The sequence below is a fragment of the Salmo salar genome, chromosome ssa18 (assembly GCF_905237065.1).
Source record: "Salmo salar chromosome ssa18, Ssal_v3.1, whole genome shotgun sequence".
Lineage (NCBI taxonomy): Eukaryota > Metazoa > Chordata > Actinopteri > Salmoniformes > Salmonidae > Salmo > Salmo salar.
The window spans coordinates 76,082,798-76,108,826 of NC_059459.1; the positions used below are offsets into that span (position 1 = coordinate 76,082,798).

General features: G+C 45.1%; 1 protein-coding gene across 12 annotated transcripts in view; it reads left to right on the forward strand.

Moving 5' to 3' along the window:
- The first annotated feature begins 4,592 nt into the window (after positions 1-4,592).
- LOC106578047 (phosphatidylinositol-binding clathrin assembly protein) overlaps positions 4,593-26,029 on the forward strand; it is a 77,864-nt gene continuing 56,427 nt past the window's right edge. For 10 of the 12 annotated variants that reach the window (XM_014156601.2, XM_014156605.2, XM_014156607.2 and 7 more), the window contains exon 1: positions 4,594-5,877. In XM_014156601.2, the coding sequence (XP_014012076.1) occupies positions 5,748-5,877 (130 nt within the window). In that variant the 5' untranslated portion in view covers positions 4,594-5,747. Of the gene's footprint in view, positions 5,878-26,029 lie in introns of all 12 variants that reach the window. The other 2 variants (XM_014156611.2, XM_014156606.2) reach the window with 2 other exon arrangements.

A 26,029-nucleotide genomic window follows, 5' to 3' on the forward strand; every position in this document is an offset into this window, starting at 1 on the left:
ATTAACTGGTGGGCTGGACAGCGGGAGACAGTGGCGTGCGGACCAGGCCGTTAAAGAGCAGCTGTGAATAGTATACTGCTGTTCTTAATGTTCTTAAATAGCCTATACTTCAAAACACTCTACTGGAAGAGGGGTGCGGATGGGTCGCAAGGTGGAAAGTCAAAAATATAGTCTAATCAAGCATTATGATTACCATTAGGATTTTTAAAGTGCGATATGCGTAGAATTTTTTGTGCTCCTTGATTGTAGCCTAAATATTCTCCACAGCTAAAAAAGTTGAAGAAAACCTCTCTCTCCCTCTCTCTCTCACCCCCCTCACCATCCCCCTTCTCTCTCTCTTCCAACTAAAACATAGACCTTCCTCCCGCCGTCCTCAATAGCATCGACGACAGCTCACTCCCTCTGACACAGATCACTACATATTCCTACCCAGTTCTACCTCCTACTCCTGGCTCTTGGCCTGGGAATATCTGCGAGTGTCTACGCGTGCGTGGTGCAGTAGGTCTGAGTCGGCTGCTGCCAGTCCATAGTGATGGGCCCTGAGTCGGAGGCTCTGTCCAGTGAGGTGTAATCAAATGGACATTGTGACATCTGGTGCCCCTCCTTCCTAGACACATCAAGAAAACTGAAAATAGCGAGTGCGGCTTTGCTTCTGTGAAGAAAATATAAATGGTATCGAAACGGTGTTAGTTGGAAACAAGTGTTTTAAGAGATTGAGATAAAGTTTTCAGTTTGACAGTTATTGTTTTGGGGGGAGGGGATTTATAAGCCACAACGTATTTTGTTGTCAGTACATATTGAGGCTCTCTCTGGTGTTGGGTTCATTAATGCACTCTGTGACATTTACAGATGTAGGATCTTAATTTGATCACTCTTTTCTTACTGAGAATTTAACTGCACCACAGGAAATGCAGATGAGCTTCGTGATTTACATAAATGAATTGAAAATCCCTCACGGTCATATTAACAGTATTACACTTTCCATGTAGCCTATTTTTGGACAGCTAATAGCCTAACTGCCAATCAAGCAACATTATGGACTAAATGTTCAAATCCTGTTGCTGTAGGATTATTTTGCTGTGACAATATTGGTCAAATTAAGATCCTACATATGTGGCGCACCTCTTCCTGAGTAGATCTACTGAGGCAGACCTCAAGTAAGCTACCGGAGGGTTCTTGACTATGCCTATTCATGAGGATGCATGAGGGGTGTGATAAGGATATCATGGACTGATTGGACTAGATGTTTTCAGCCAAATAGAAAGATTTGATTTTAAAGAGACGATAGAAAGCTTTGACACAAATGACATGATCGCTAGAGCTTTAAATCCAACACTGTTCTACCTGCCTATACCAAACAGCATCACAGACTGCTTTTGACACTTCAATTAAAGAAATACTTGATGGATAAATTTAAAGTGTTAATGTGTCAGATGTGTAATTCTCTTCAATAGTGTGTCAATCAATCAAGTGTCATTATGTTAATATTGTTGACATATAACAGAAGAACATAATTGGGCTATTCAGAGGTGAGAGACAGCTACCTATGAAGACACATTTCAGTTGAATAGGACTAAAACTGACTGCTGCTGCAACTGCTTGTTGCCATGGGCTACTGGTTCACATCTAGTTGCCATGGAAATAATTATACTCTAGTGCCGCTAGATGGCGATATCCTCAAACTGTTTTGGGGAGAATGGAACTTTGAAATAGAATGGAACTTTGGAACATTGAAAGAGGAAGAGGAAAGAACATTTGACATTTGTTTGATACATTTTTCTATTGGATGAATGTAAATGACTATAATGTATACTGAACAGAAATATAAATTCAACATGCAACAATTTCAATAATTTTACTGAGTTACAGTTCATATAAGGAAATCAGTCAATTGAAATAAATAAATTAGGCCCTAATCTATGTTGTTCACGTGACCTACCCGAACCAGGTCCAGCCAATCAGAATTCGTTTTTCCACACAAAAAGTCTTCATTACAGACAGAAATACTCCTCAGTTTCATCAACTGTCCAGGTGGCTGGTCTCAGATGATCCCGCAGGTGAAGAAGACGGATGTGGAGGTCCTGGGCTGGCATGGTTACACATGGTCTGCGGTTGCGAGGCCGGAGGCCAGATGGATGTGCTGCCAAATTCTCTAAAACGAAGTTGGAGGCGGCTTATGGTAGAGAAATTAACATTTAATTCTCTGGCAACAGCTCTGGTGGACATTACTGCATGCCAATTGCACACTCCCTCAGAATCTGCGAAATCTTTGGCATTGTGTTGTGTGACAAAACTGCATATTTTAGTGGCCTTTTATTGTCCCCAGCACAAGGTGCACCTGTGTTATGATCATGCTCTTTAATCACCTTTTTGTTATGCCACACCTGTCAGTCAGGTGGATGGATTATCTTGGCAAATGAGAAATTCTCACTAACAGGGATGTAAACAAATGTGTGCACAACACTGGAAGAGAAATAGTAATTATGTGCGTCTGGAACATTTCAAATCAAATCAAATGTATTTGTCACATACACATGGTTAGCAGATGTTAATGCAAGTGTAGCGAAATGCTTGTGCTTCTAGTTCCAACCATGCAGTAATATCTAACAAGTAATCTACCAATTCCACAACAACTACCTTATACACACAAGTGTAAAGGAATGAATACGAATATGTACATAAAAATATATAAATGAATGATATCCGAACGGCATAGGCAAGATGTAATAGATGGTATGGAGTACAGTATATACATATGAGATGAGTATTGCAGGGTATGAAAACATATAAAGCAGCGTTGTTTAAGGTGGCTAGTGATACATTACATCAGGATGGCAAGATGCAGTAGATGGTATAGAGTACAGTATATACATGTGAGATGAGTAATGTAGGTTATGAAAACATTATCTAATATAAATAATATAAAGTGACAATCATCTGCATTTCTGGGATCTTTTATTTCAGCTCATGAAACACTGGACCAACATTTCACGTGTATATTTTTGTTCAGTATATTTATTTATAGGTGAGTTTTGAAATACATGTTTGTAATTACCTGTAAACATGATCAACTGGTGATATGGCCTTATTTTAGGCCTATAAATATTCAATGTTTTTTGGAGAGTTCAGCAGACACTATTATCCAGAGCAACTGAGTCAATGTATTTTCATTGAAATATATTTTTAATTGTCTCCCTTGAGAATCGAACCCAAAACCCTGGTGTTGCAAACACCATGCTCTACCAGCTGAGCCACACTGGACTGGAAACAATGAACCACGTGTGTTGTTTTGAAATGAAAATGAATATTATCATTCATTAATGTGTATGAGGACGAATATGTACATGCGTGAGTGTGCACGTAATATTGTTTGTACTCAGAAGAAAAACGTTGCTTGCACCACCCCTCCTGACCACTTCCTTTAACTAGAAAGACAGAATGTGGTTAATCGCTTCTCATACATGCACTTCCTGGAAAATGATTTATCTGCTACACACCTCTATGCTGTTTTACATCCACCCTCTCCTCCACCCTGCAATGTTGATCCTAGATCTGCAGAACGATCGATATTTGGCTGGAATGTACCTGACACAGAGACACTTTCCAATGTGTACTCTTGAACACAGCCCTACATTGGGTTAGTCTATGCAATCCAGGTCAAACGCTCTGTGTGTGTGTGTGTGTTTGTGTGTGTGTGTGTGTGTGTGTGTGCGCGCGCGTTCGTGCGTGTGTGCGTGGGGGGTGAGCAAACGCTTTGAGGTTCATTCTGAAACCATGGTTTCTATCTCATTATCATCATCATCATTATCATCATCAGGACTTTGGCCTCTTAACCAGGGCTTTGTAACAGTAAGAGGTGGTCTGATAAGGGAAAACATCTCATTAAGCCCATAAACTATATGGTTAAGCCCCTGCTACAGCCTACGTTGTAGGCAGTCTAGAAGTAATAACGACGATATACTACTGTATTCAGTATTCCTACATCTCCAGATATTCAGTCAGGCAAAAATAAACAGTGACTTTATATGATTGATCATCATCATACAGTATAAATAGACATATGCCTTCAGTAGTGAAGTAGCCTATGGCAGGAGCAGAATTGGTTTCGTTATAGGAAAACATCTATTGTAGGCTATCGCCTAATTTATTGTATCTACTGTGAAATACCAGCGGGGGAAATTACCTTGAGCGTTGTCATATATTTTGTGCGCACGTCGTACAGATGGAAGGCAGGCAGGCTAATAATAATGCACATCATTGTCCTTCTCAGGATTTTTAGGCACACGATGTTCCATACTCGGAGCGCACGAGTCAATCAAGGACACCGAGTTTGAGAAATAATTTAATACGACCTTAAATGTGTAAATATTACATTGTTAAAATCACATTTACAGCGGATAAATGAGCTTGAATAACAATTTATTCAATGAATAAAAACATTGTAAATGGCTGTGGAGTTTTTTTTTTTTAAACAAATAAAACAACGTTTATTTCTGTATTAGTCTTAGACGTGCCATGACCATCGTCACATTTCTACCTTAAATTTCCGACCCAGTCCAGGTCCCATCCAATCAGCTATTTGTCAGATCAGCTGATTTCTACGCTGCCATTTTGTCCGCGGTAGTAGGCAGGCAGCTAGTGGAGCCAAGCCCCTACATATTCAAGAAAAACTTGAATAATAAAAAAAAAAGACGACGATATGAGTTGGATGTCAAGGCTCAGTGGTTTCTGAGTTAGTTTTTTTGTTTGTTGCCAAATTCATGGATATATCGGACCAAATACGTTAAATTCAGGTGTTCCTCTCCTGGTACGAGACTCGGAGGAAGCAGGGTTAAGACAGAACGGACAGTAGGTAGCTAGCTAGCTAGCTGGGAAGGCTAGCCGACTGGCTGCTGTCTTATATCCGTCTACATCTAGCCTGAAACTCAAGACAAGTTGGGAAGTTTGACAGTTTCACCTTGGCCCATTTTTCGTTCGTTATGTTTCGCTCGAAACCAAGGGACTGGTCTGTTCGAGGTAGCCTAAACACACAAAACGTCAGTGGAAGTTGAATTCTGAAGAAAGGGATTTTATTTGAGTGAAGTTTTGTTAGTAACTGTTAGCTAGCTTGGCTAAACTGTGATCATAATTCGGGGCGCATAGCTATCTCGCCAGTCGGCTCTGGTCTTGTTAATTGACCGTAGGTAATCCAGCTAGCTAGCGATGTTTATATGTAGCCAGCGAGCTGATATTTCTGTTTACAAATTGCATAGTGGGACTCATTCCCGGTTCGAATGCAGAAACGGAAATATTAGCTAACACAAGCTAGTTTACTTGTTTTAGATGTCAACTTTTTTGTGTTTTTTTTTTTTACTATACAGAATAACTTGTTAATGATAGTTAACTAACCTAGATAATTGTTAATTGATTTGCTTAATCAATAATACATAATAACATATTGTGGTGTCCGGATTTTTAGCCAGCTAGCTGCCAGCTGAAACCCCCAGGTTTGAGGTTGCAACAAATACCTAAAATTAGCCTGACATTTTTCAACGGTACTGGCCTAGGACGTCATACCGCTTTTTTGTGTGTTTTTTTTTTTTTAACGGAACCGATTGACGTGGCCTGAAACCTCCACACTCTTCCCATCACTGGTGTTACGCACGTCAGCTAATATCCAATCGTTGGACATTGTATGTGTGTGTGTGTGTGTGTGTTTATCATCTAACTAATCCATAGTGGGTTTTGTAGCGAAACAGTGAAACATAATGTCAGGACAGTCTATAACGGATCGCTTCGCAGCGGCACAGCACAGCATGACCGGGTCTGCTATCAGTAAAGCCGTGTGCAAGGCCACGACGCACGAAGTCAGCGGCCCCAAGAAGAAACACCTTGATTGTGAGTATTTGTGTGTGTGGGGGGGGGGGGGACGGGGACGGACGCCTTTCTGTCTGTCTGCTGTCAATCCTCATGTTTCTTGTCTGTCTGAGTGTTAGCCTTTGATCATGACTCAGTTCCACTACACAGAAGTCATTGGAAGAAGGCGTCTTCTGTATGCGGGGAGTTTTGTTAAGAGCCCTGACGCTTGGTCTGAACATTAAAACTAATCTATTGCGGTATGGTTTTGAAGCACCAAAAGGTTGAATTGATACACCCTTTTTTTTTTTTTTTTTAGAGTTAGTGTTCCCACACTGCCATGTCTCCATGTTACAGTGCGTGTTTTACAGAAGACTGAGGGACCACCTGTGTTAATTACATATCTAGCATGCTCCACACACCTGTGTGTAACAGAAGGCCGCCAGAAATGTGTTGTCACTGAGAAATCCTGTTGGCTGCAACTGTGATGATGCCGGTTAAAACAGTCTATAGTAAGTGTATATTTAGCATTTGTGAAATGATTTTAATGTGATATGAAAGTACAGGGCTTTATGTTTCTACAACCGTATTGCAGTTGAGAATCGATTCACATTTAGATGGAGTCCTTGGACCTTATGGAGTAATGGTGGCTCCTTAAGAGTACATCTTGGGATGAGTCTGTGTGCTTAGATCAAAACCAAACATACCGGTACTGTAACTCTCGCTACAGTGTTGAATTCCATCACAATGTAGTCACTTCCCTAGCTAGAATTACATTGTAGACAGTAGCCTTGCAGACGTTGTCAGTGAATTTCTGTGGAAGTTGCGTCCCCCTACAGTCTCTGTCTGTGACAGTAGATACTGGTTATGAATTTATTAATAAGATGATCGTGTGTAGTCCTTTCCAAGGTCCAGCTGACTGACGTCATTGTGCCTTACTTACCATGCTGCCGTTCCTGGTCACGGCAGTATGATGGTCATACCATTATTCTTTGTACCCTCTTATGTTCACCGACGGAATTTCTGTGACATGTATGACATTATGGCTGCAAAAAAAAATTATTTTCTGCTTGGACAAAAAAAGTTCAAATGACAACTTGATGCCTATTTATTTTCCAGTGACCATTATTGGTTACTGTCTCTGTGAAGGGACTGAAGGTCATTGAGGAAGCGGCGTTGATGAAAGTCAAGTGTCCCTGTCTGATGGAGATAATGAGTCAAGACTAGATCGGAGATGATACATGAAACAGAGGAAGATGCATCTGCTCTGCAGCTGTTACAATGCTTAGGAGTTCATTATGGTGCTGTCATAACTGGTGTCCCTACACTACTCAGCTGTTATAATGCTTAGGAGTTCATTATGGTGCTGTCATAACTGGTGTTGTATCATAACTGGTGTCCCTACACTACTCAGCTGTTACAATGCTTAGGAGTTCATTATGGTGCTGTCATAACTGGTGTCCCTACACTACTCAGCTGTTACGATGCTTAGGAGTTCATTATGGTGCTGTCATAACTGGTGTTGTATCATAACTGGTGTCCCTACACTACTCAGCTGTTACAATGCTTAGGAGTTCATTATGGTGCTGTCATAACTGGTGTCCCTACACTACTCAGCTGTTATAATGCTTAGGAGTTCATTATGGTGCTGTCATAACTGGTGTTGTATCATAACTGGTGTCCCTACACTACTCAGCTGTTACAATGCTTAGGAGTTCATTATGGTGCTGTCATAACTGGTGTCCCTACACTACTCAGCTGTTACGATGCTTAGGAGTTCATTATGGTGCTGTCATAACTGGGGTTGTATCATAACTGGTGTCCCTACACCACTCAGCTGTTACAATGCTTAGGAGTTCATTATGGTGTTGTGACGGATAAAACATTTATTTAGTCCTAAAGGAGGCCTGGCTAAGGCCAAAATGTCATAAATATGCCAACTTTGATCAATTATTTCTCAATTATGCTTTTAGATATATGTGTCAAATATGCCTCTAAAGAATTATTCTATGGGTTACATTTTGTGATAATCTCCCAAATCATAGTATTTTGTTTGGCGTTGCCCTGGTTTTGTGAGGAATCACTGAATGGTGTTATATTATTGCGGGTGCTGTATCCTCATCGGTGTCCCCAGTGCCAAGCTACTCTGCAACGGCTATACAAGAGGCAATGGATATCTATTTGGAACTGTTATAATGCTTAGTTAGTACCAATAGCTGGTGTCCATATCACGGTATTGTATCATAACTGGTGTCCCCACACTGCAGCAGGCAGCAGCTCCTATCAGCCCAGGCTGACATTCACGCATCGTTGGAGAAAATAAATGGTGTTTTGAAGCCAATTAGTCTTATGATTGGGACTGTCCCCCTCAATTACTTGTGGTTAGGCTCTAAGAGATGACGCTGATTCCCTCCATTTTAAGTAGGCTTATCTGTTGTCATGGTTATAGACTTATATTTATATATATATATATATATATATAAATACCGTAGCCTTCAACTGGACAATATTATATATATATATATATATATAGTTGAAAAGTTTGTGGTCACTTAGAAATGTCCTTGTTTTTGAAAGAAAAGCAAAAAAAATTGTCCATTTAAAATAACATCAAATTGATCAGAAATACAGTGTAGACATGGTTAATAGAGGTCGACCGATTAATTGGCATGGCCGATTTTAATTAGGGCCGGTTTCAAGTTTTCATAACAATTGGTAATGAGGACTTGTGAGGTGTCTGTTTCTCAAACTAGACACTCTAATGCACTTGTCCTCTTGCTCAGTTGTGCACCGGGGGCCTCCCACTCCTCTTTCTATTCTGGTTAGAGACAGTTTGTGCTGTTCTGTGAAGGGAGTAGAACACAGCGTTGTATGAGATCTTCAGTTTCTTGGCAATTTCTCGCATGGAATAGCCTTCATTTCTCAGAACAAGAATAGACTGATGAGTTTCAGAAGAAAGTTCTTTGTTTCTGGCCATTTTGAGCCTGTAATCGAACCCACAAATGCTGATGCTTCAGATACTCAACTAGTCTAAAGAAGGCCAGTTTTATTGCTTCTTTAATCAGAACAACATTTTTCAGCTGTGCTAACATAATTGCAAAAGGGTTTTCTAATGATCAATTAGCCTTTTAAAATGATCAACTTGAATTAGCTAACACAACGTGCCATTGGAACACAGGAGTGATGGTTGCTGATAATGGGCCTCTGTACACTTATGTAGATATTCTGTTTTAAAAAATCAGCAGTTTCCAGCTACAATAGTCATTTACAACATTAACAATAATTACATTGTATTTTTTATACATTTTATGTTATTTTAATGGAGAATTGTTTTTTTTTTGTTGTTTTTTTTCAAAACAAGGACATTTCTAAAGTGACCCCAAACTTTTGAATGCTAGTGTATGTATAAAAATATAGTACCAGTCAAAAGTCTGGGGACACCTACACATTCCAGGGTTTTTCTTTATTTTTACTATTTTCTACACTGAAGAATAATAGTGAAGACATCAAAACTATGAAATAGCACACATGGAATCATGTAGTAACCGAAAAAGTGTTAAACAAATCAAAATATGTTATATTTGAGATTCTTCAAAGTAGCCACCCTTTGCCTTGATGACAGCTTTGCACACTTGGAATTCTCTCAACCAGCTTCATGAGGTAGTCACCTGGAATGCATTTCAATTAACAGGTGTGCCTTGTTAATTTGTGGAATTTCGTTCCTCCTTAATGCGTTTGAACCAATCACTTGTGTTTTGACAAGGTAGGGGTAGTATACAGAAGATGGCCCTATTTGGTAAAATACCAAGTCCATATTATGGCAAAAACGGCTCAAATAAGCAAAGAGAAACAACAGTCCATCATTACTTTAAGACATGGTGGTCAGTCAATCTGGAAAATGTCAAGAACTTTGAACGTTTCTTCAAGTGCAGTCCTAAAAAATATCAATCGCTATGATGAAACTGGCTCTCATGAGGACCACCACAGGAAAGGAAGATCCAGAGTTACATCTGCTGCAGAGGATACGTTCATTAGAGTTACCTGCCTCAGAAATTGCAGCCCAAGTAAATACTTAACACATTTCAAGTAACAGACACATCTTAACTGTTCAGAGGAGACTGCGTGAATCAGGCCTTTATGGTTGAATTGTTGGAAAGAAACCACTACTAAAGGATTCCAATAAGAAGAAGAGACTTGCTTGGGCCAAACACGAGCAATGGACATTAGACCGGTGGAAATCTGTCCTTTTGGTCTGAGGAGTCCAAATGTTTACAATTTTTGGTTCCATCCACCATGTCTTTGTGAGATGCAGAGTAGGTGAATAGATGATCTCTGCATGTGTGGTTCCCACTGTGAAGCATTGAGGAGGGGGTGGGATGGTGTTTTGCTGTTGACACTGTCTGTGATTTATTCAGAATTCAAGGCACACTTAACCAGCATGGTTACCACAGAATTCTGCAGCGATACGCCATCCCATGTGGTTTGTGCTTAGTGGAACTCTCATTTTATTTTGCAACAGGACAATGACACAAAACACACCTCCAGGCTGTGCAAGGGCTATTTGACCAAGAAGGAGAGTGACGGAGTGCTGCTTCAGATGACCTGACCTCCACAATCTCCCGACCTCAACCTAATTGAGATGGTTTGGGATGAGTTGGACCGCAGAGTGAAGGAAAAGCAGCCTGCAAGTGCTCAGCATCTGTGGGAACTCCTTCAAGACTGTTGGCAAAACATTCCTCATGAAGCTGGTTGAGAGAATGCCAAGAGTGTGCAAAGCTGTCATCAGGGCCGTGGGTGGCTACTTTGAAGAATTTCAAATATAAAATATACACTACTCAAAAAAATAAAGGGAACACTTAAACAACACATCCTGGATCTGAAAGAAATAATCTTATTAAATACTTTTTTCTTTACATAGTTGAATGTGCTGACAACAAAATCACACAAAAATAATCAATGGAAATCCAATTTATCAACCCATGGAGGTCTGGATTTGGAGTCACACTCAAAATTAAAGTGGAAAACCAAACTACAGGCTGATCCAACTTTGATGTAATGTCCTTAAAACAAGTCAAAATGAGGCTCAGTAGTGTGTGTGGCCTCCACGTGCCTGTATGACCTCCCTACAACGCCTGGGCATGCTCCTGATGAGGTGGCGGATGGTCTCCTGAGGGATCTCCTCCCACACCTGGACTAAAGCATCCGCCAACTCCTGGACAGTCTGTGGTGCAACGTGGCGTTGTTGGATGGAGCGAGACATGATGTCCCAGATGTGCTCAATTGGATTCAGGTCTGGGGAACGGGCGGGCCAGTCCATAGCATCAATGCCTTCCTCTTGCAGGAACTGCTGACACACTCCAGCCACATGAGGTCTAGCATTGTCTTACATTAGGAGGAACCCAGGGCCAACTGCACCAGCATATGGTCTCACAAGCGGTCTGAGGATCTCATCTCAGTACCTAATGGCAGTCAGGCTACCTTTGGCGAGCACATGGAGGGCTGTGCGGCCCCCCCCAAAGAAATGCCACCCCACACCGACTGACCCACCGCCAAACCGGTCATGCTGGAGGATGTTGCAGGCAGCAGAACGTTCTCCATGGCGTCTCCAGACTCTGTCACGTCTGTCACATGTGCTCAGTGTGAACCTGCTTCATCTGTGAAGTGCACAGGGCGCCAGTGGCGAATTTGCCAATCTTGGTGTTCTCTGGCAAATGCCAAACGTCCTGCACGGTGTTGGGCTGTAAGCACAACCCCCACCTGTGGACGTCGGGCCCTCATACCACCCTCATGGAGTCTGTTTCTGACCGTTTGTGCAGACACATGCACATTTGTGGCCTGCTGGAGGTCATTTTGCAGGGCTGTGGCAGTGCTCCTCCTTGCACAAAGGCGGAGGTAGCGGTCCTGCTGCTGGGTTGTTGCCCTCCTACGGCCTCCTCCACGTCTCCTGATGTACTGGCCTGTCTCCTGGTAGCGCCTCCATGCTCTGGACACTACGCTGACAGACACAGCAAACCTTCTTGCCATAGCTCGCATTGATGTGCCATCCTGGATGAGCTGCACTACCTGAGCCACTTGTGTGGGTTGTAGACTCCGTCTCATGCTACCACTAGAGTGAAAGCACCGCCAGCATTCAAAAGTGACCAAAACATCAGCCAGGAAGCATAGGAACTGAGAAGTGGTCTGTGCAGAACCACTCCTTTATTGGGGGTGTCTTGCTAATTGCCTTTAATTTCCACCTGAAGTCTATTCTATTTGCACAACAGCATGTGAAATGTATTGTCAATCAGTGTTGCTTCCTAAGTGGACAGTTTGATTTCACAGAAGTGTGATTGACTTGGAGTTACATTGTGTTGTTTAAGTGTTCCCTTTATTTTTTTGAGCAGTGTATTTTGATTTGTGTTTTTACATGATTCCATATGTGTTTATTTCACTGTTTTGATATCTTCACTATTATTCTATAATGTAGAAAATAGTAAAAATAAAGACAAATCCTTGAATGAGTAGTTAGCTAAACTGTTGATTGTATCTTTACACTAATTGTTATAACTGGAGCTGGGAAGTACTGTGTGATTTCTCAGGCTTTATTTAGCCTGGTCTATCGGGACGGATGTTAGCTTTTATGTTAAATCAAGTAGCAGGAAATTTGCTTCTGGTTGCAGAGATGACGTATCCTAGCTGTTGCTAAAGGGAAAACGCAGCGGATGTGTGTTCAGTTAAACAAATATGCCTAAATAAACAGGAAGTAGTCTAATATAGCAGCAAACATGCCGAGATGTTGGCCTACTGTGCACTCCCATTGGAAAAAGGTCATACCTGATGGGTATACTACAAAGCAGGGTCCCGGTATACTACAAAGCAGGGTCCCCGGTATACTACAAAGCAGGGTCCCCGGTATACTACAAAGCAGGGTCCCCGGTATACTACAAAGCAGGGTCCCCGGTATACTACAAAGCAGGGTCCCCGGTATACTACAAAGCAGGGTCCCCGGTATACTACAAAGCAGGGTCCCCGGTATACTACAAAGCAGGGTCCCCGGTATACTACAAAGCAGGGTCCCGGTATACTACAAAGCAGGGTCCCCGGTGTACATAAAGCAGCTAACGCCTAAATATTATTTTGTAATTTTTTTCATAAAAAGGTGAGCTTGAAATGGACATGGTGTAATTGATTAAAAAAACTAAAACGCATATCTAAGTTTAGCTTAAATAAAATGAACCAGAAAATCAATAGTTATTTCGTGTTGCTTTTCAAAGTTAGTTGGCTAACTCATTGATCTGTCTTTGTCATACCTCTGATAGGGGAGATTAATTGCTCAGCTATTTCCATGTTGTACGGGAGATCGTTGCCATGACGCTATCAACCAATTTGTTCCGAGACCGGTGTCTTTGTCTGCCACTCTGCCGACACAGCCTTGCCTGGCATGAAGCCTAGTTGTCATGGTTATTTTGTGGAAGTTGTGACATTTTAAACCCAATCCTTTCCTAATACTTTCGTGCTGTTGTCATGGCAGCCAAGAGTCACAGAACAGAGCCATCGGTTGGTTGAAACAGCGGTTAGTTCCAGACGGGACCTAGCCTAATTCTGCCCCCTCTGAGTTATGGTTTGACTCGTTCGTAGGGCTAATTCAGGGGAACATCCCATTCTGAGAGGGGAATTCACCTTAGACGCTCCACAATGGGTAAATAAAACATCCGTGTTTGCCCACTGTAGCCTAGGTCATCATCAGGCTTGAGTAAAGTCTAGACCTACCTCTCACATACTGTTTGCTTTTCAAAATGTGCACCCACTAATTTAAGATTAACAATGCGAGGTGACTTATTTTTTTATTTTTTTTTAAGACATTTTTAGTCAACTTATAAAATATGCTGCCAGAACAGCCCTTCTCAAACCTTGAGACTGTCCCAAATGACACCATAGTCTTTGTCTATTGCACTTCAGAGGGGTTGGGTTAAATGTGGAAGACCACATTTCAGGTGAAGGCATTCAGTTGGACAACTGACTAGGAATCCTTTCCTTACTTTTCTTTGCTGTGGACTATAAAGGAAATGGGGTGCCGTTTTGGACACAGCTACAGGCTAGCTCGAGTCCACTACTAATACAGTTTATCATCCACAAAGGAAACGGGTTGTGTCGTAGTGTGTGTGTGTGGCTGTTGCGCCACTTTGTTACAGGACAGAAGAGGGTAACATTGATTCCCATGTAGCCTAGATGGATTTCTAATGGCTGCAATACGTGAACAATTACTATTGTGATTCATTGCAAAGAAAACCTGTCTGCGGAGTCCCCGCCCTCACCTTAACCTGTCTGCGGAGTCCCCGCCCTCACCTTAACCTGTCTGCGGAGTCCCCGCCCTCACCTTAACCTGTCTGCGGAGTCCCCGCCCTCACCTTAACCTGTCTGCGGAGTCCCCGCCCTCACCTTAACCTGTCTGCGGAGTCCCGCCCTCACCTTAACCTGTCTGCGGAGTCCCCGCCCTCACCTTAACCTGTCTGCGGAGTCCCCGCCCTCACCTTAACCTGTCTGCGGAGTCCCCGCCCTCACCTTAACCTGTCTGCGGAGTCCCCGCCCTCACCTTAACCTGTCTGCGGAGTCCCCGCCCTCACCTTAACCTGTCTGCGGAGTCCCCGCCCTCGCCTTAACCTGTCTGCGGAGTCCCCGCCCTCGCCTTAACCTGTCTGCGGAGTCCCCGCCCTCGCCTTAACCTGTCTGCGGAGTCCCCGCCTTAACCTGTCTGCGGAGCCCTCGCCTTAACCTGTCTGCAAGCCAGCTGACAGTCGGTCTGCGGAGCCAGCTGCTTTTAGTGAGCAGCCTCGTGCTGGACCCTCGAGACGGTGGAAAAACGCTTTCAAATAGTTTGGGGGAAAAAGTATAGTGCTCTGTAGTCGTCAAGTGTGTGTGTGCATGTCTTTGCAAGAGTTTCTGTGTAGTGGACTCTGAATAAAAGGTGTGTATGTGTGTTTCTGGGAGCTCTGTGTGTGTGGAACATTTTAGCGCTCCTGTCCTCTACAGGGTATTTTTAGCCTGGCTAGCTGGGTCCTTTGGTCATGTCTGTTGGCTTGTTGTGTACATACCTTCCCTCCCCTGGTTCTGTCTCTGTCTTACTCATCTGGATTCACCACCATGGAACAGACTACAGATAAAGTTGTCTGAAGGGAGAACGAAGGAGAGGGCTAGCTAGTAGGAATCACACACAACTCCAGAGGGAGAGAATGGAAGACTCTACCTGGCTGGCTCTGCAGCTCTGGAATTCACACGACCATGGAGCAGACAACTACAGGACTCTACAGTAGTCGAAAGGGGATGAATTGGAGAGAGAATCTACCTACCAAGAGTGAGCCAGGAACCTGGGTGGCTGAGCCCATATTCACTAAGCATCAGAGTAGAGGTTGACTGATTAATCGGAATGGCCGATTTTAATTAGGGCCGATTTCAAGTTTTCATAACAATCGGACATCGGTATTTTTGGACACCGATTTGGCCAATTTATTTTTATTTTTTAAAATATTTTCTTATTTTTGTCTCTTTTTTAACGCCTTTATTTAACTAGGCAAGTCAGTTAAGAACACATTCTTATTTTCAATGACGGCCTAGGAACGGTGGGTTAACTGCGTTGTTCAGGGGCTGAACGACACACTTGTCAGCTCGGGGATTCAATCTTGCAACCTTACGGTTAACTAGTCCAACGCTCTAACCACCTGTCTTACATTGCACTCCACGAGGAGCCTGTCTGTTACGCGAATGCAGTAAGAAGCCAAGCTAAGTTGCTAGCTAGCATTAAACTTACCTTATAAAAAGCAATCAATCAATCATAATCACTAGTTAACTACACATGGTTGATGATATTACTAGTTTATCTAGCCTGTCCTGCGTTGCATATAATCGATGCGATGTGCATTCGCGAAAAAGGACTGTCGTTGATCCAACGTGTACCTAACCATAAACATCAATGCCTTTCTTAAAATCAATACACAAGTATATATTTTGAAACCTGCATATTAAGTTAATATTGCCTGCTAACATGAATTTCTTTTAACTAGGAAAATTGTGTCACTTCTCTTGCAACAGAGTCAGGGTATATGCAGCAGTTTGGGCCGCCTGGCTCGTTGCGAACTATGTGAAGACTATTTCTTCCTAACAAAGACAGCCGACTTTGCCAAACGGGTGATGATTTAACAAAAGCGCGTTTGCGGAAAAAGCACAATCGTTGCACGACTGTACCTAACCATAAACATCAATGCCTTTCTTAAAATCAATACACAGAAGTATATATTTTTAAACCTGCATATTTAGCTAAAAGAAATCCAGGTTAGCAGGCAATATTAACCAGGTGAAATTGTGTCACTTCTCTTGCGTTCATTGCATGCAGAGTCGGGGTATATGCAACAGTTTGGGCTGCCTGGCTCGTTGCGAACTAATTTGCCAGAATCTTACGTAATTATGACATAACATTGAAGGTTGTGCAATGTAACAGGAATATTTAGACTTAGGGATGCCACCCGTTAGATAAAATACGGAACGGTTCCGTATTTCACTGAAAGAATAAATGTTTTGTTTTTGAGATGATAGTTTCCGTATTCGACCATATTAATGACCTAAGGCTCGTATTTCTGTGTTATGTTATAATTAAGTCTATGATTTGATAGAGCAGTCTGACTGAGCGATGGTAGGCAGCAGCAGGCTCGTAAGCATTCATTCAAACAGCACTTTCGTGCGTTTTGCCAGCAGCTCTTCGCAATGCTTCAAGCATTGCGCTGTTTATGACTTCAAGCCTATCAACTCCCGAGATTAGGCTGGTGTAACCCATGTGAAATGGCTAGCTAGTTAGCGGGTGCGCGCTAATAGCGTTTCAAATGTCACTCGCTCTGAGACTTGGAGTAGTTGTTCCCCTTGCTCTGCATGGGTAACGCTGCTTCGAGGGTGGCTGTTGTCGATGTGTTCCTGGTTCGAGCCCAGGTAGGAGCGAGGAGAGGGACGGAAGCTATACTGTTACACTGGCAATACTAAAGTGCCTATAATAACATCCAATAGTCAAAGGTATATGAAATATAAATCGTGTAGAGAGAAATACTCCTATAATTCCTATAATAACTACAACCTAAAACTTCTTACCTGGGAATATTGAAGACTCATGTTAAAAGGAACAACCAGCTTTCATATGTTCTCATGTTCTGAGCAAGGAACTTAAAAGTTAGCTTTTTTACATGGCACATATTGCACTTTTACTTTCTTCTCCAACACTTTGTTTTTGCATTATTTAAACCAAATTGAACATGTTTCATTATTTATTTGAGACTAAATATATTTTATTGATGTATTATATTAAGTTAAAATAAGTGTTCATTCAGTATTGTTGTAATTATCATTACTACAACAACAACAATAATCAGTATCGGTATCAACGTTGAAAAATCATAATCGATCAACCTCTACATCAGAGTAGGAGTGCTGATCTAGGATCAGGTCCGCTCTGGCAATGTAACCCTATTGACTATGATCTAAAATGGAAAACTGATCCTAGTTCAGGCGTGGTATTCCTCTTGGTTTGGCCTAAACTCAAGTCTGCTTTACTCACATCGTAGATGTCATTAGATTTGAATGCTTGTGATTCAGTTGAATTGTTAGGCAGGCAGTACAGAACTGTAGTGGCTGCAGTTCAGGATGGTTTGGCTTCTTTCTCAGTAGGACCAGGCTCTAGTTTCCGTGCGCACACACACACACACACCTCCTTTTGATATATCAGAACTGAAAATAGAGGATGCACTTAAGCAAATCATTTGACTAGAGCCTGTCTGGAGGTGGAATTTTTGGTTTGGGAACTAAAGGAATCTTTCCAATTCCCATTGTGATGTGGAGGAATTGTAGAATCCCCTTTGAAGCCGACGTGGTTCTAAACTCGGATCACGATCATGCTTTGGTCGCCATGTGACCAGAGACTGTCATCTGAAACAGGGAAAGACGGAGTGTCATGGAGGAGACAAAGGGAGAAGGAAAAAACGATGTAACTGTCTACTCTTTATATAGCTATTTATACACATTCTGCCATCTCTACCTCCTCCCCCCTCTCTTTCTCCCCCCTCTTTCTCTCTCTGTTCATTCAGAGAGAGAAACCCACCATTGCGTGTGTGTCAGGCAGGCAGCAGAAGATTAGAGGATATACAAGGTGCTGCTCTTCCATCTCCCTCCTGTCCTCCATCTTTAGGTTGTGTACATGTACACATCTGTTTTTATTTTTTATTTTTTTTGTAGTGATCATATGGCAGATTAGCGTACCTTTTTATAGATATGCGAGGAGGAGGGAGGGGGGAGGCAAGGAGAGCCGACCCCAGCAATGAGGCTGGCAGCTGGGCCAGATGTAGTCTGTCTTCCCCTGTCTGGCTGGACCACCTGGCGCCTAGTGCTCCCTCTCTCCACCTGCTCACTTCCTACAGCTGGCAGCACTCTGTTCCCCCTCCATCTCTCCTTCCAGGTCAGGTTAGCTACGTTGTGGCTGACCTACAGTGTGCAGTTATGTCAGTTATCTCGAGGGCTGCATCTCTCAATGGTCTTAAACAGGCCTCCTCTTCTAGATGGACTGGGTGTATACGTTTCCTACTAGAGGCTTGAAATGCTTCCGCTGATGGAGGCTCACTTCACTGACTTCATGTCCATTGAGAGGCCTAGCTATCCTTCCTGTCCTGTTGTTTGCTTGGTCTCTCTCACCCCACCACAGTCCCATCCCTCTCCTAGCCTAGTGTGTGTGGTGGTGAGGTAAGAGCCCTAAGCTCAGGCCGGTACCAGGAGCTCCTCATTACGGGGACTGACCAGTGCAACCCAGAGGGCAAAGGTCATACCAGCCTTGCTGAATGGAACAATGGCGCTGTGTGCATTGGAACACACACACACACACACACACACACACACTAGAACACAGAGCAGCTGTCTGTCAACTCTGAGAAGGACAGATGAGATCACCGCTCATGCCCTCTTTATTGCTCATTGTCCATCTCTCACTGACTCTCTCTAGAATCTCTGGGGTTCTAGAATGTCTTTGGAGTTCTGGAATCCCTCCGTGTTCTAAAATATCTTTATAAAATCTCCCAGAATTGTACCATGATATTAGGAGTGTTTGTGTTACAGATTTCCATGGTGTGTAGGGAGCCACACACAAATAAGTCGAGCTGCCGTGTGGGTTTTCACAGCCACTCTCAAACATGGCTGATGGCCAGTAAGATGGGGAAGGGAGGGAGGGAGGGAGGAGAGGGGGAAGAGAGGAATTGTTCAGCCCTGCATGGTCAGGGTTTCTGCAGGCTGGATAAGATGGGATCCACCACCACCACCACGCCCCAGATGGAGACAGCCTCTCCTCACACTGCAGTTCTCTCCTCGTCTCTCCCTCGTCTCTCCTCGTCTCTCCTCACACTGCAGTTCTCCCTCGTCTCTCCCTCGCCTCTCCTCACACTGCAGTTCTCTCCTCGTCTCTCCCTCGCCTCTCCTCACACTGCAGTTCTCCCTCGTCTCTCCCCGTCTCTCCCTCGTCTCTCCTCACACTGCAGTTCTCCCTCGTCTCTCCCTCGTCTCTCCCTCGTCTCTCCCCGTCTCTCCCTCGTCTCTCCCTTGTCTCTCCTCACACTGCAGTTCTCTCCTCGTCTCTCCTCGTCTCTCCTCACACTGCAGTTCTCCCTCGTCTCTCCCTCGTCTCTCCCTCGTCTCTCCTCGTCTCTCCTCACACTGCAGTTCTCCCTCGTCTCTCCCTCGTCTCTCCCCGTCTCTCCCTCGTCTCTCCCTTGTCTCTCCTCACACTGCAGTTCTCTCCTCGTCTCTCCTCGTCTCTCCTCACACTGCAGTTCTCCCTCGTCTCTCCCTCGTCTCTCCTCGTCTCTCCTCATACTGCAGTTCTCTCCTAGTCTCTCCTCGTCTCTCCTCACACTGCAGTTCTCCCTCGTCTCTCCCTCGTCTCTCCTCGTCTCTCCTCACACTGCAGTTCTCTCCTCGTCTCTCCTCGTCTCTCCTCACACTGCAGTTCTCTCCTCGTCTCTCCTCACACTGCAGTTCTCTCCTCGTCTCTCCTCACACTGCAGTTCTCTCCTCGTCTCTCCTCACACTGCAGTTCTCTCCCTCGTCTCTCCCTCGTCTCTCCCCTCGCTCGTCTCTCTCTCTCTCGCCGTTTAAGACAACTGACTGTGATCAAGGGCATCCAAATGTGTTTCCACTCCCTTTAAATCAGCACATATCCACTACATTACAGCAGAAACACACGCCACACAGACACATACAGCCGTGTGCATAGACATATTCTCACACACACACGCCACACACAGGTGGGGAGAGACTGGGGGGGGGAGTACAGAAATCTGAAATTGGTTTTGTTAAACATTTTCTGGCTCTGCTGCGTATAAGCAGAAACCTGCTCTCGGAAAGAGTGGTCCCATGTTTTATTACTAATTATGAACCGGGTGGTTCAAGACCTGAATGCTGATTGGCTGAAAGCTGTGTTATACCACAGGTATGACAAAATTTTTATTTTTACTGTTCTAATTACATTGGTAACCAGTTTATAATAGCAATAAGGCACCACGGGGGGGGGTTGTGGTATATGGCCAATATGCCACGGCTAAGGGCTGTTCTTAAGCACGGCGCAATGCTGATTATAGCCTGGATACAGCCCTTAGTCGTGGTATATTGGTCATAAACCACAAACCCCAGAGATGCCTTATTGCTATTATAAACTGGGTACCAGTAAAAATATATGTTTTGTCATACCTGTGGTATACCACAGCTGTCAGCCAATTAGCATTCAGTGCTCGAACCACCCAGTTTATAATGGCTGTTATACCACACCCCCTCTGGCCTTATTGCTTAAATATTCATCTTCATATCACACTGAAATCCTAATGTAGCCTGGCCCCATTGTCCAATAACCATGTTAATATGAGACAGATGCTCCAGACGAATGAATTGGTGTTTCCAAAGTTACCAGGTGGGTGTGTGCAGTCTGTACCCACTTTGTTGAACAAAAGACGTAGGGATTTAGGAGAGCGAGGGGGAGGAGACGGCAGGGGGAAGAATACAATTCTAAAAATCCACATTCACTTGTCGTGGTGGACAAGTACTAATGGGTGGCCATTAGGACTGACCCCATTTAGGCAACTGGTCGATTATTTGGTCGATAGGCTGTTGGTCGACCCGAGAGTTCTTTAGTCAATGTGATGCATACATGTGTCACGTAGAGAGAGAGAGAGAACAGGGAATCTTTTTCCCTGATCAAATGAGGGATTTCAGTTACAGCTTCAGCAATACGGACAGATGAACCCTGGTGGTCACTACATCAGGGAGGAGAGAGACAAACACTGGTGGTCACTACATCAGGGAGGAGAGAGACAGAAACACTGGTGGTCACTACATCAGGGAGGAGAGAGACAGAAACACTGGTGGTCACTACATCAGGGAGGAGAGAGACAGAAACACTGGTGGTCACTACATCAGGGAGGAGAGAGACAGAAACACTGGTGGTCACTACATCAGGGAGGAGAGAGACAGAAACACTGGTGGTCACTACATCAGGGAGGAGAGAGACAGAAACACTGGTGGTCACTACATCAGGGAGGAGAGAGACAGAAACACTGGTGGTCACTACATCAGGGAGGAGAGAGACAGGTCAACACTGGTGGTCACTACATCAGGGAGGAGAGAGACAGGTAAACACTGGTGGTCACTACATCAGGGAGGAGAGACAGTAAACACTGGTGGTCACTACATCAGGGAGGAGAGAGACAGAAACACTGGTGGTCACTACATCAGGGAGGAGAGACAGGTAAACACTGGTGGTCACTACATCAGGGAGGGAGAGACAGGTAAACACTGGTGGTCACTACATCAGGGAGGAGAGAGACAGGAAACACTGGTGGTCACTACATCAGGGAGGAGAGAGACAGAAACACTGGTGGTCACTACATCAGGGAGGAGAGAGACAGAAACACTGGTGGTCACTACATCAGGGAGGAGAGACAGGTCAACACTGGTGGTCACTACATCAGGGAGGAGAGAGACAGAAACACTGGTGGTCACTACATCAGGGAGGAGAGAGACAGAAACACTGGTGGTCACTACATCAGGGAGGAGAGAGACAGGTCAACACTGGTGGTCACTACATCAGGGAGGAGAGAGACAGAAACACTGGTGGTCACTACATCAGGGAGGAGAGAGACAGAAACACTGGTGGTCACTACATCAGGGAGGAGAGAGACAGAAACACTGGTGGTCACTACATCAGGGAGGAGAGAGACAGAAACACTGGTGGTCACTACATCAGGGAGGAGAGAGACAGGTCAACTGGTGGTCACTACATCAGGGAGGAGAGAGACAGGTCAACACTGGTGGTCACTACATCAGGGAGGAGAGATACAGAAACACTGGTGGTCACTACATCAGGGAGGAGAGAGACAGAAACACTGGTGGTCACTACATCAGGGAGGAGAGAGACAGAAACACTGGTGGTCACTACATCAGGGAGGAGAGACAGGTCAACACTGGTGGTCACTACATCAGGGAGGAGAGACAGGTCAACACTGGTGGTCACTACATCAGGGAGGAGAGAGACAGGTCAACACTGGTGGTCACTACATCAGGGAGGAGAGAGACAGGTCAACACTGGTGGTCACTACATCAGGGAGGAGAGAGACAGAAACACTGGTGGTCACTACATCAGGGAGGAGAGAGACAGAAACACTGGTGGTCACTACATCAGGGAGGAGAGAGACAGAAACACTGGTGGTCACTACATCAGGGAGGAGAGAGACAAACACTGGTGGTCACTACATCAGGGAGGAGAGAGACAAACACTGGTGGCCACTACATCAGGGAGGAGAGAGACAGAAACACTGGTGGTCACTACATCAGGGAGGAGAGACAGGTCAACACTGGTGGTCACTACATCAGGGAGGAGAGAGACAGAAACACTGGTGGTCACTACATCAGGGAGGAGAGAGACAGGTCAACACTGGTGGTCACTACATCAGGGAGGAGAGAGACAGAAACACTGGTGGTCACTACATCAGGGAGGAGAGAGACAGAAACACTGGTGGTCACTACATCAGGGAGGAGAGAGACAGGTCACCACTGGTGGTCACTACATCAGGGAGGAGAGAGACAGAAACACTGGTGGTCACTACATCAGGGAGGAGAGAGACAGGTCAACACTGGTGGTCACTACATCAGGGAGGAGAGAGACAGAAACACTGGTGGTCACTACATCAGGGAGGAGAGAGACAGAAACACTGGTGGTCACTACATCAGGGAGGAGAGAGACAGAAACACTGGTGGTCACTACATCAGGGAGGAGAGAGACAGAAACACTGGTGGTCACTACATCAGGGAGGAGAGAGACAGAAACACTGGTGGTCACTACATCAGGGAGGAGAGAGACAGAAACACTGGTGGTCACTACATCAGGGAGGAGAGAGACAGAAACACTGGTGGTCACTACATCAGGGGAGGAGAGACAGGTCAACACTGGTGGTCACTACATCAGGGAGGAGAGAGACAGGTCAACACTGGTGGTCACTACATCAGGGAGGAGAGAGACAGGTCAACACTGGTGGTCACTACATCAGGGAGGAGAGAGACAGGTCAACACTGGTGGTCACTACATCAGGGAGGAGAGAGACAAACACTGGTGGTCACTACATCAGGGAGGAGAGAGACAGAAACACTGGTGGTCACTACATCAGGGAGGAGAGAGACAGAAACACTGGTGGTCACTACATCAGGGAGGAGAGAGACAGAAACACTGGTGGTCACTACATCAGGGAGGAGAGAGACAAACACTGGTGGCCACTACATCAGGGAGGAGAGAGACAGAAACACTGGTGGTCACTACATCAGGGAGGAGAGACAGGTCAACACTGGTGGTCACTACATCAGGGAGGAGAGAGACAGAAACACTGGTGGTCACTACATCAGGGAGGAGAGAGACAGGTCAACACTGGTGGTCACTACATCAGGGAGGAGAGAGACAGGTCAACACTGGTGGTCACTACATCAGGGAGGAGAGAGACAGAAACACTGGTGGTCACTACATCAGGGAGGAGAGAGACAGGTCAACACTGGTGGTCACTACATCAGGGAGGAGAGAGACAGAAACACTGGTGGTCACTACATCAGGGAGGAGAGAGACAGAAACACTGGTGGTCACTACATCAGGGAGGAGAGAGACAGAAACACTGGTGGTCACTACATCAGGGAGGAGAGAGACAGAAACACTGGTGGTCACTACATCAGGGAGGAGAGAGACAGAAACACTGGTGGTCACTACATCAGGGAGGAGAGAGACAGAAACACTGGTGGTCACTACATCAGGGAGGAGAGAGACAGAAACACTGGTGGTCACTACATCAGGGAGGAGAGAGACAGAAACACTGGTGGTCACTACATCAGGGAGGAGAGAGACAGAAACACTGGTGGTCACTACATCAGGGAGGAGAGACAGGTCAACACTGGTGGTCACTACATCAGGGAGGAGAGAGACAGGTCAACACTGGTGGTCACTACATCAGGGAGGAGAGAGACAGGTCAACACTGGTGGTCACTACATCAGGGAGGAGAGAGACAGGTCAACACTGGTGGTCACTACATCAGGGAGGAGAGAGACAGGTCAACACTGGTGGTCACTACATCAGGGAGGAGAGAGACAGGTCAACACTGGTGGTCACTACATCAGGGAGGAGAGAGACAGGTCAACACTGGTGGTCACTACATCAGGGAGGAGAGGGACAGGTAAACACTGGTGGTCACTACATCAGGGAGGAGAGGGACAGAAACACTGGTGGTCACTACATCAGGGAGGAGAGAGACAGAAACACTGGTGGTCACTACATCAGGGAGGAGAGGGACAGAAACACTGGTGGTCACTACATCAGGGAGGAGAGAGACAGAAACACTGGTGGTCACTACATCAGGGAGGAGAGAGACAGGTAAACACTGGTGGTCACTACATCAGGGAGGAGAGAGACAGGTCAACACTGGTGGTCACTACATCAGGGAGGAGAGAGACAGGTCAACACTGGTGGTCACTACATCAGGGAGGAGAGGGACAGAAACACTGGTGGTCACTACATCAGGGAGGAGAGAGACAGAAACACTGGTGGTCACTACATCAGGGAGGAGAGGGACAGAAACACTGGTGGTCACTACATCAGGGAGGAGAGAGACAGAAACACTGGTGGTCACTACATCAGGGAGGAGAGAGACAGGTCAACACTGGTGGTCACTACATCAGGGAGGAGAGAGACAGGTCAACACTGGTGGTCACTACATCAGGGAGGAGAGAGACAGGTCAACACTGGTGGTCACTACATCAGGGAGGAGAGAGACAGAAACACTGGTGGTCACTACATCAGGGAGGAGAGAGACAGGTCAACACTGGTGGTCACTACATCAGGGAGGAGAGAGACAGAAACACTGGTGGTCACTACATCAGGGAGGAGAGAGACAGAAACACTGGTGGTCACTACATCAGGGAGGAGAGAGACAGGTCAACACTGGTGGTCACTACATCAGGGAGGAGAGAGACAGAAACACTGGTGGTCACTACATCAGGGAGGAGAGAGACAGGTCAACACTGGTGGTCACTACATCAGGGAGGAGAGAGACAGAAACACTGGTGGTCACTACATCAGGGAGGAGAGAGACAGGTCAACACTGGTGGTCACTACATCAGGGAGGAGAGAGACAGAAACACTGGTGGTCACTACATCAGGGAGGAGAGAGACAGGTCAACACTGGTGGTCACTACATCAGGGAGGAGAGAGACAGAAACACTGGTGGTCACTACATCAGGGAGGAGAGAGACAGAAACACTGGTGGTCACTACATCAGGGAGGAGAGAGACAGAAACACTGGTGGTCACTACATCAGGGAGGAGAGAGACAGAAACACTGGTGGTCACTACATCAGGGAGGAGAGAGACAGAAACACTGGTGGTCACTACATCAGGGAGGAGAGAGACAGAAACACTGGTGGTCACTACATCAGGGAGGAGAGAGACAGAAACACTGGTGGTCACTACATCAGGGAGGAGAGACAGGTCAACACTGGTGGTCACTACATCAGGGAGGAGAGAGACAGGTCAACACTGGTGGTCACTACATCAGGGAGGAGAGAGACAGGTCAACACTGGTGGTCACTACATCAGGGAGGAGAGAGACAGGTCAACACTGGT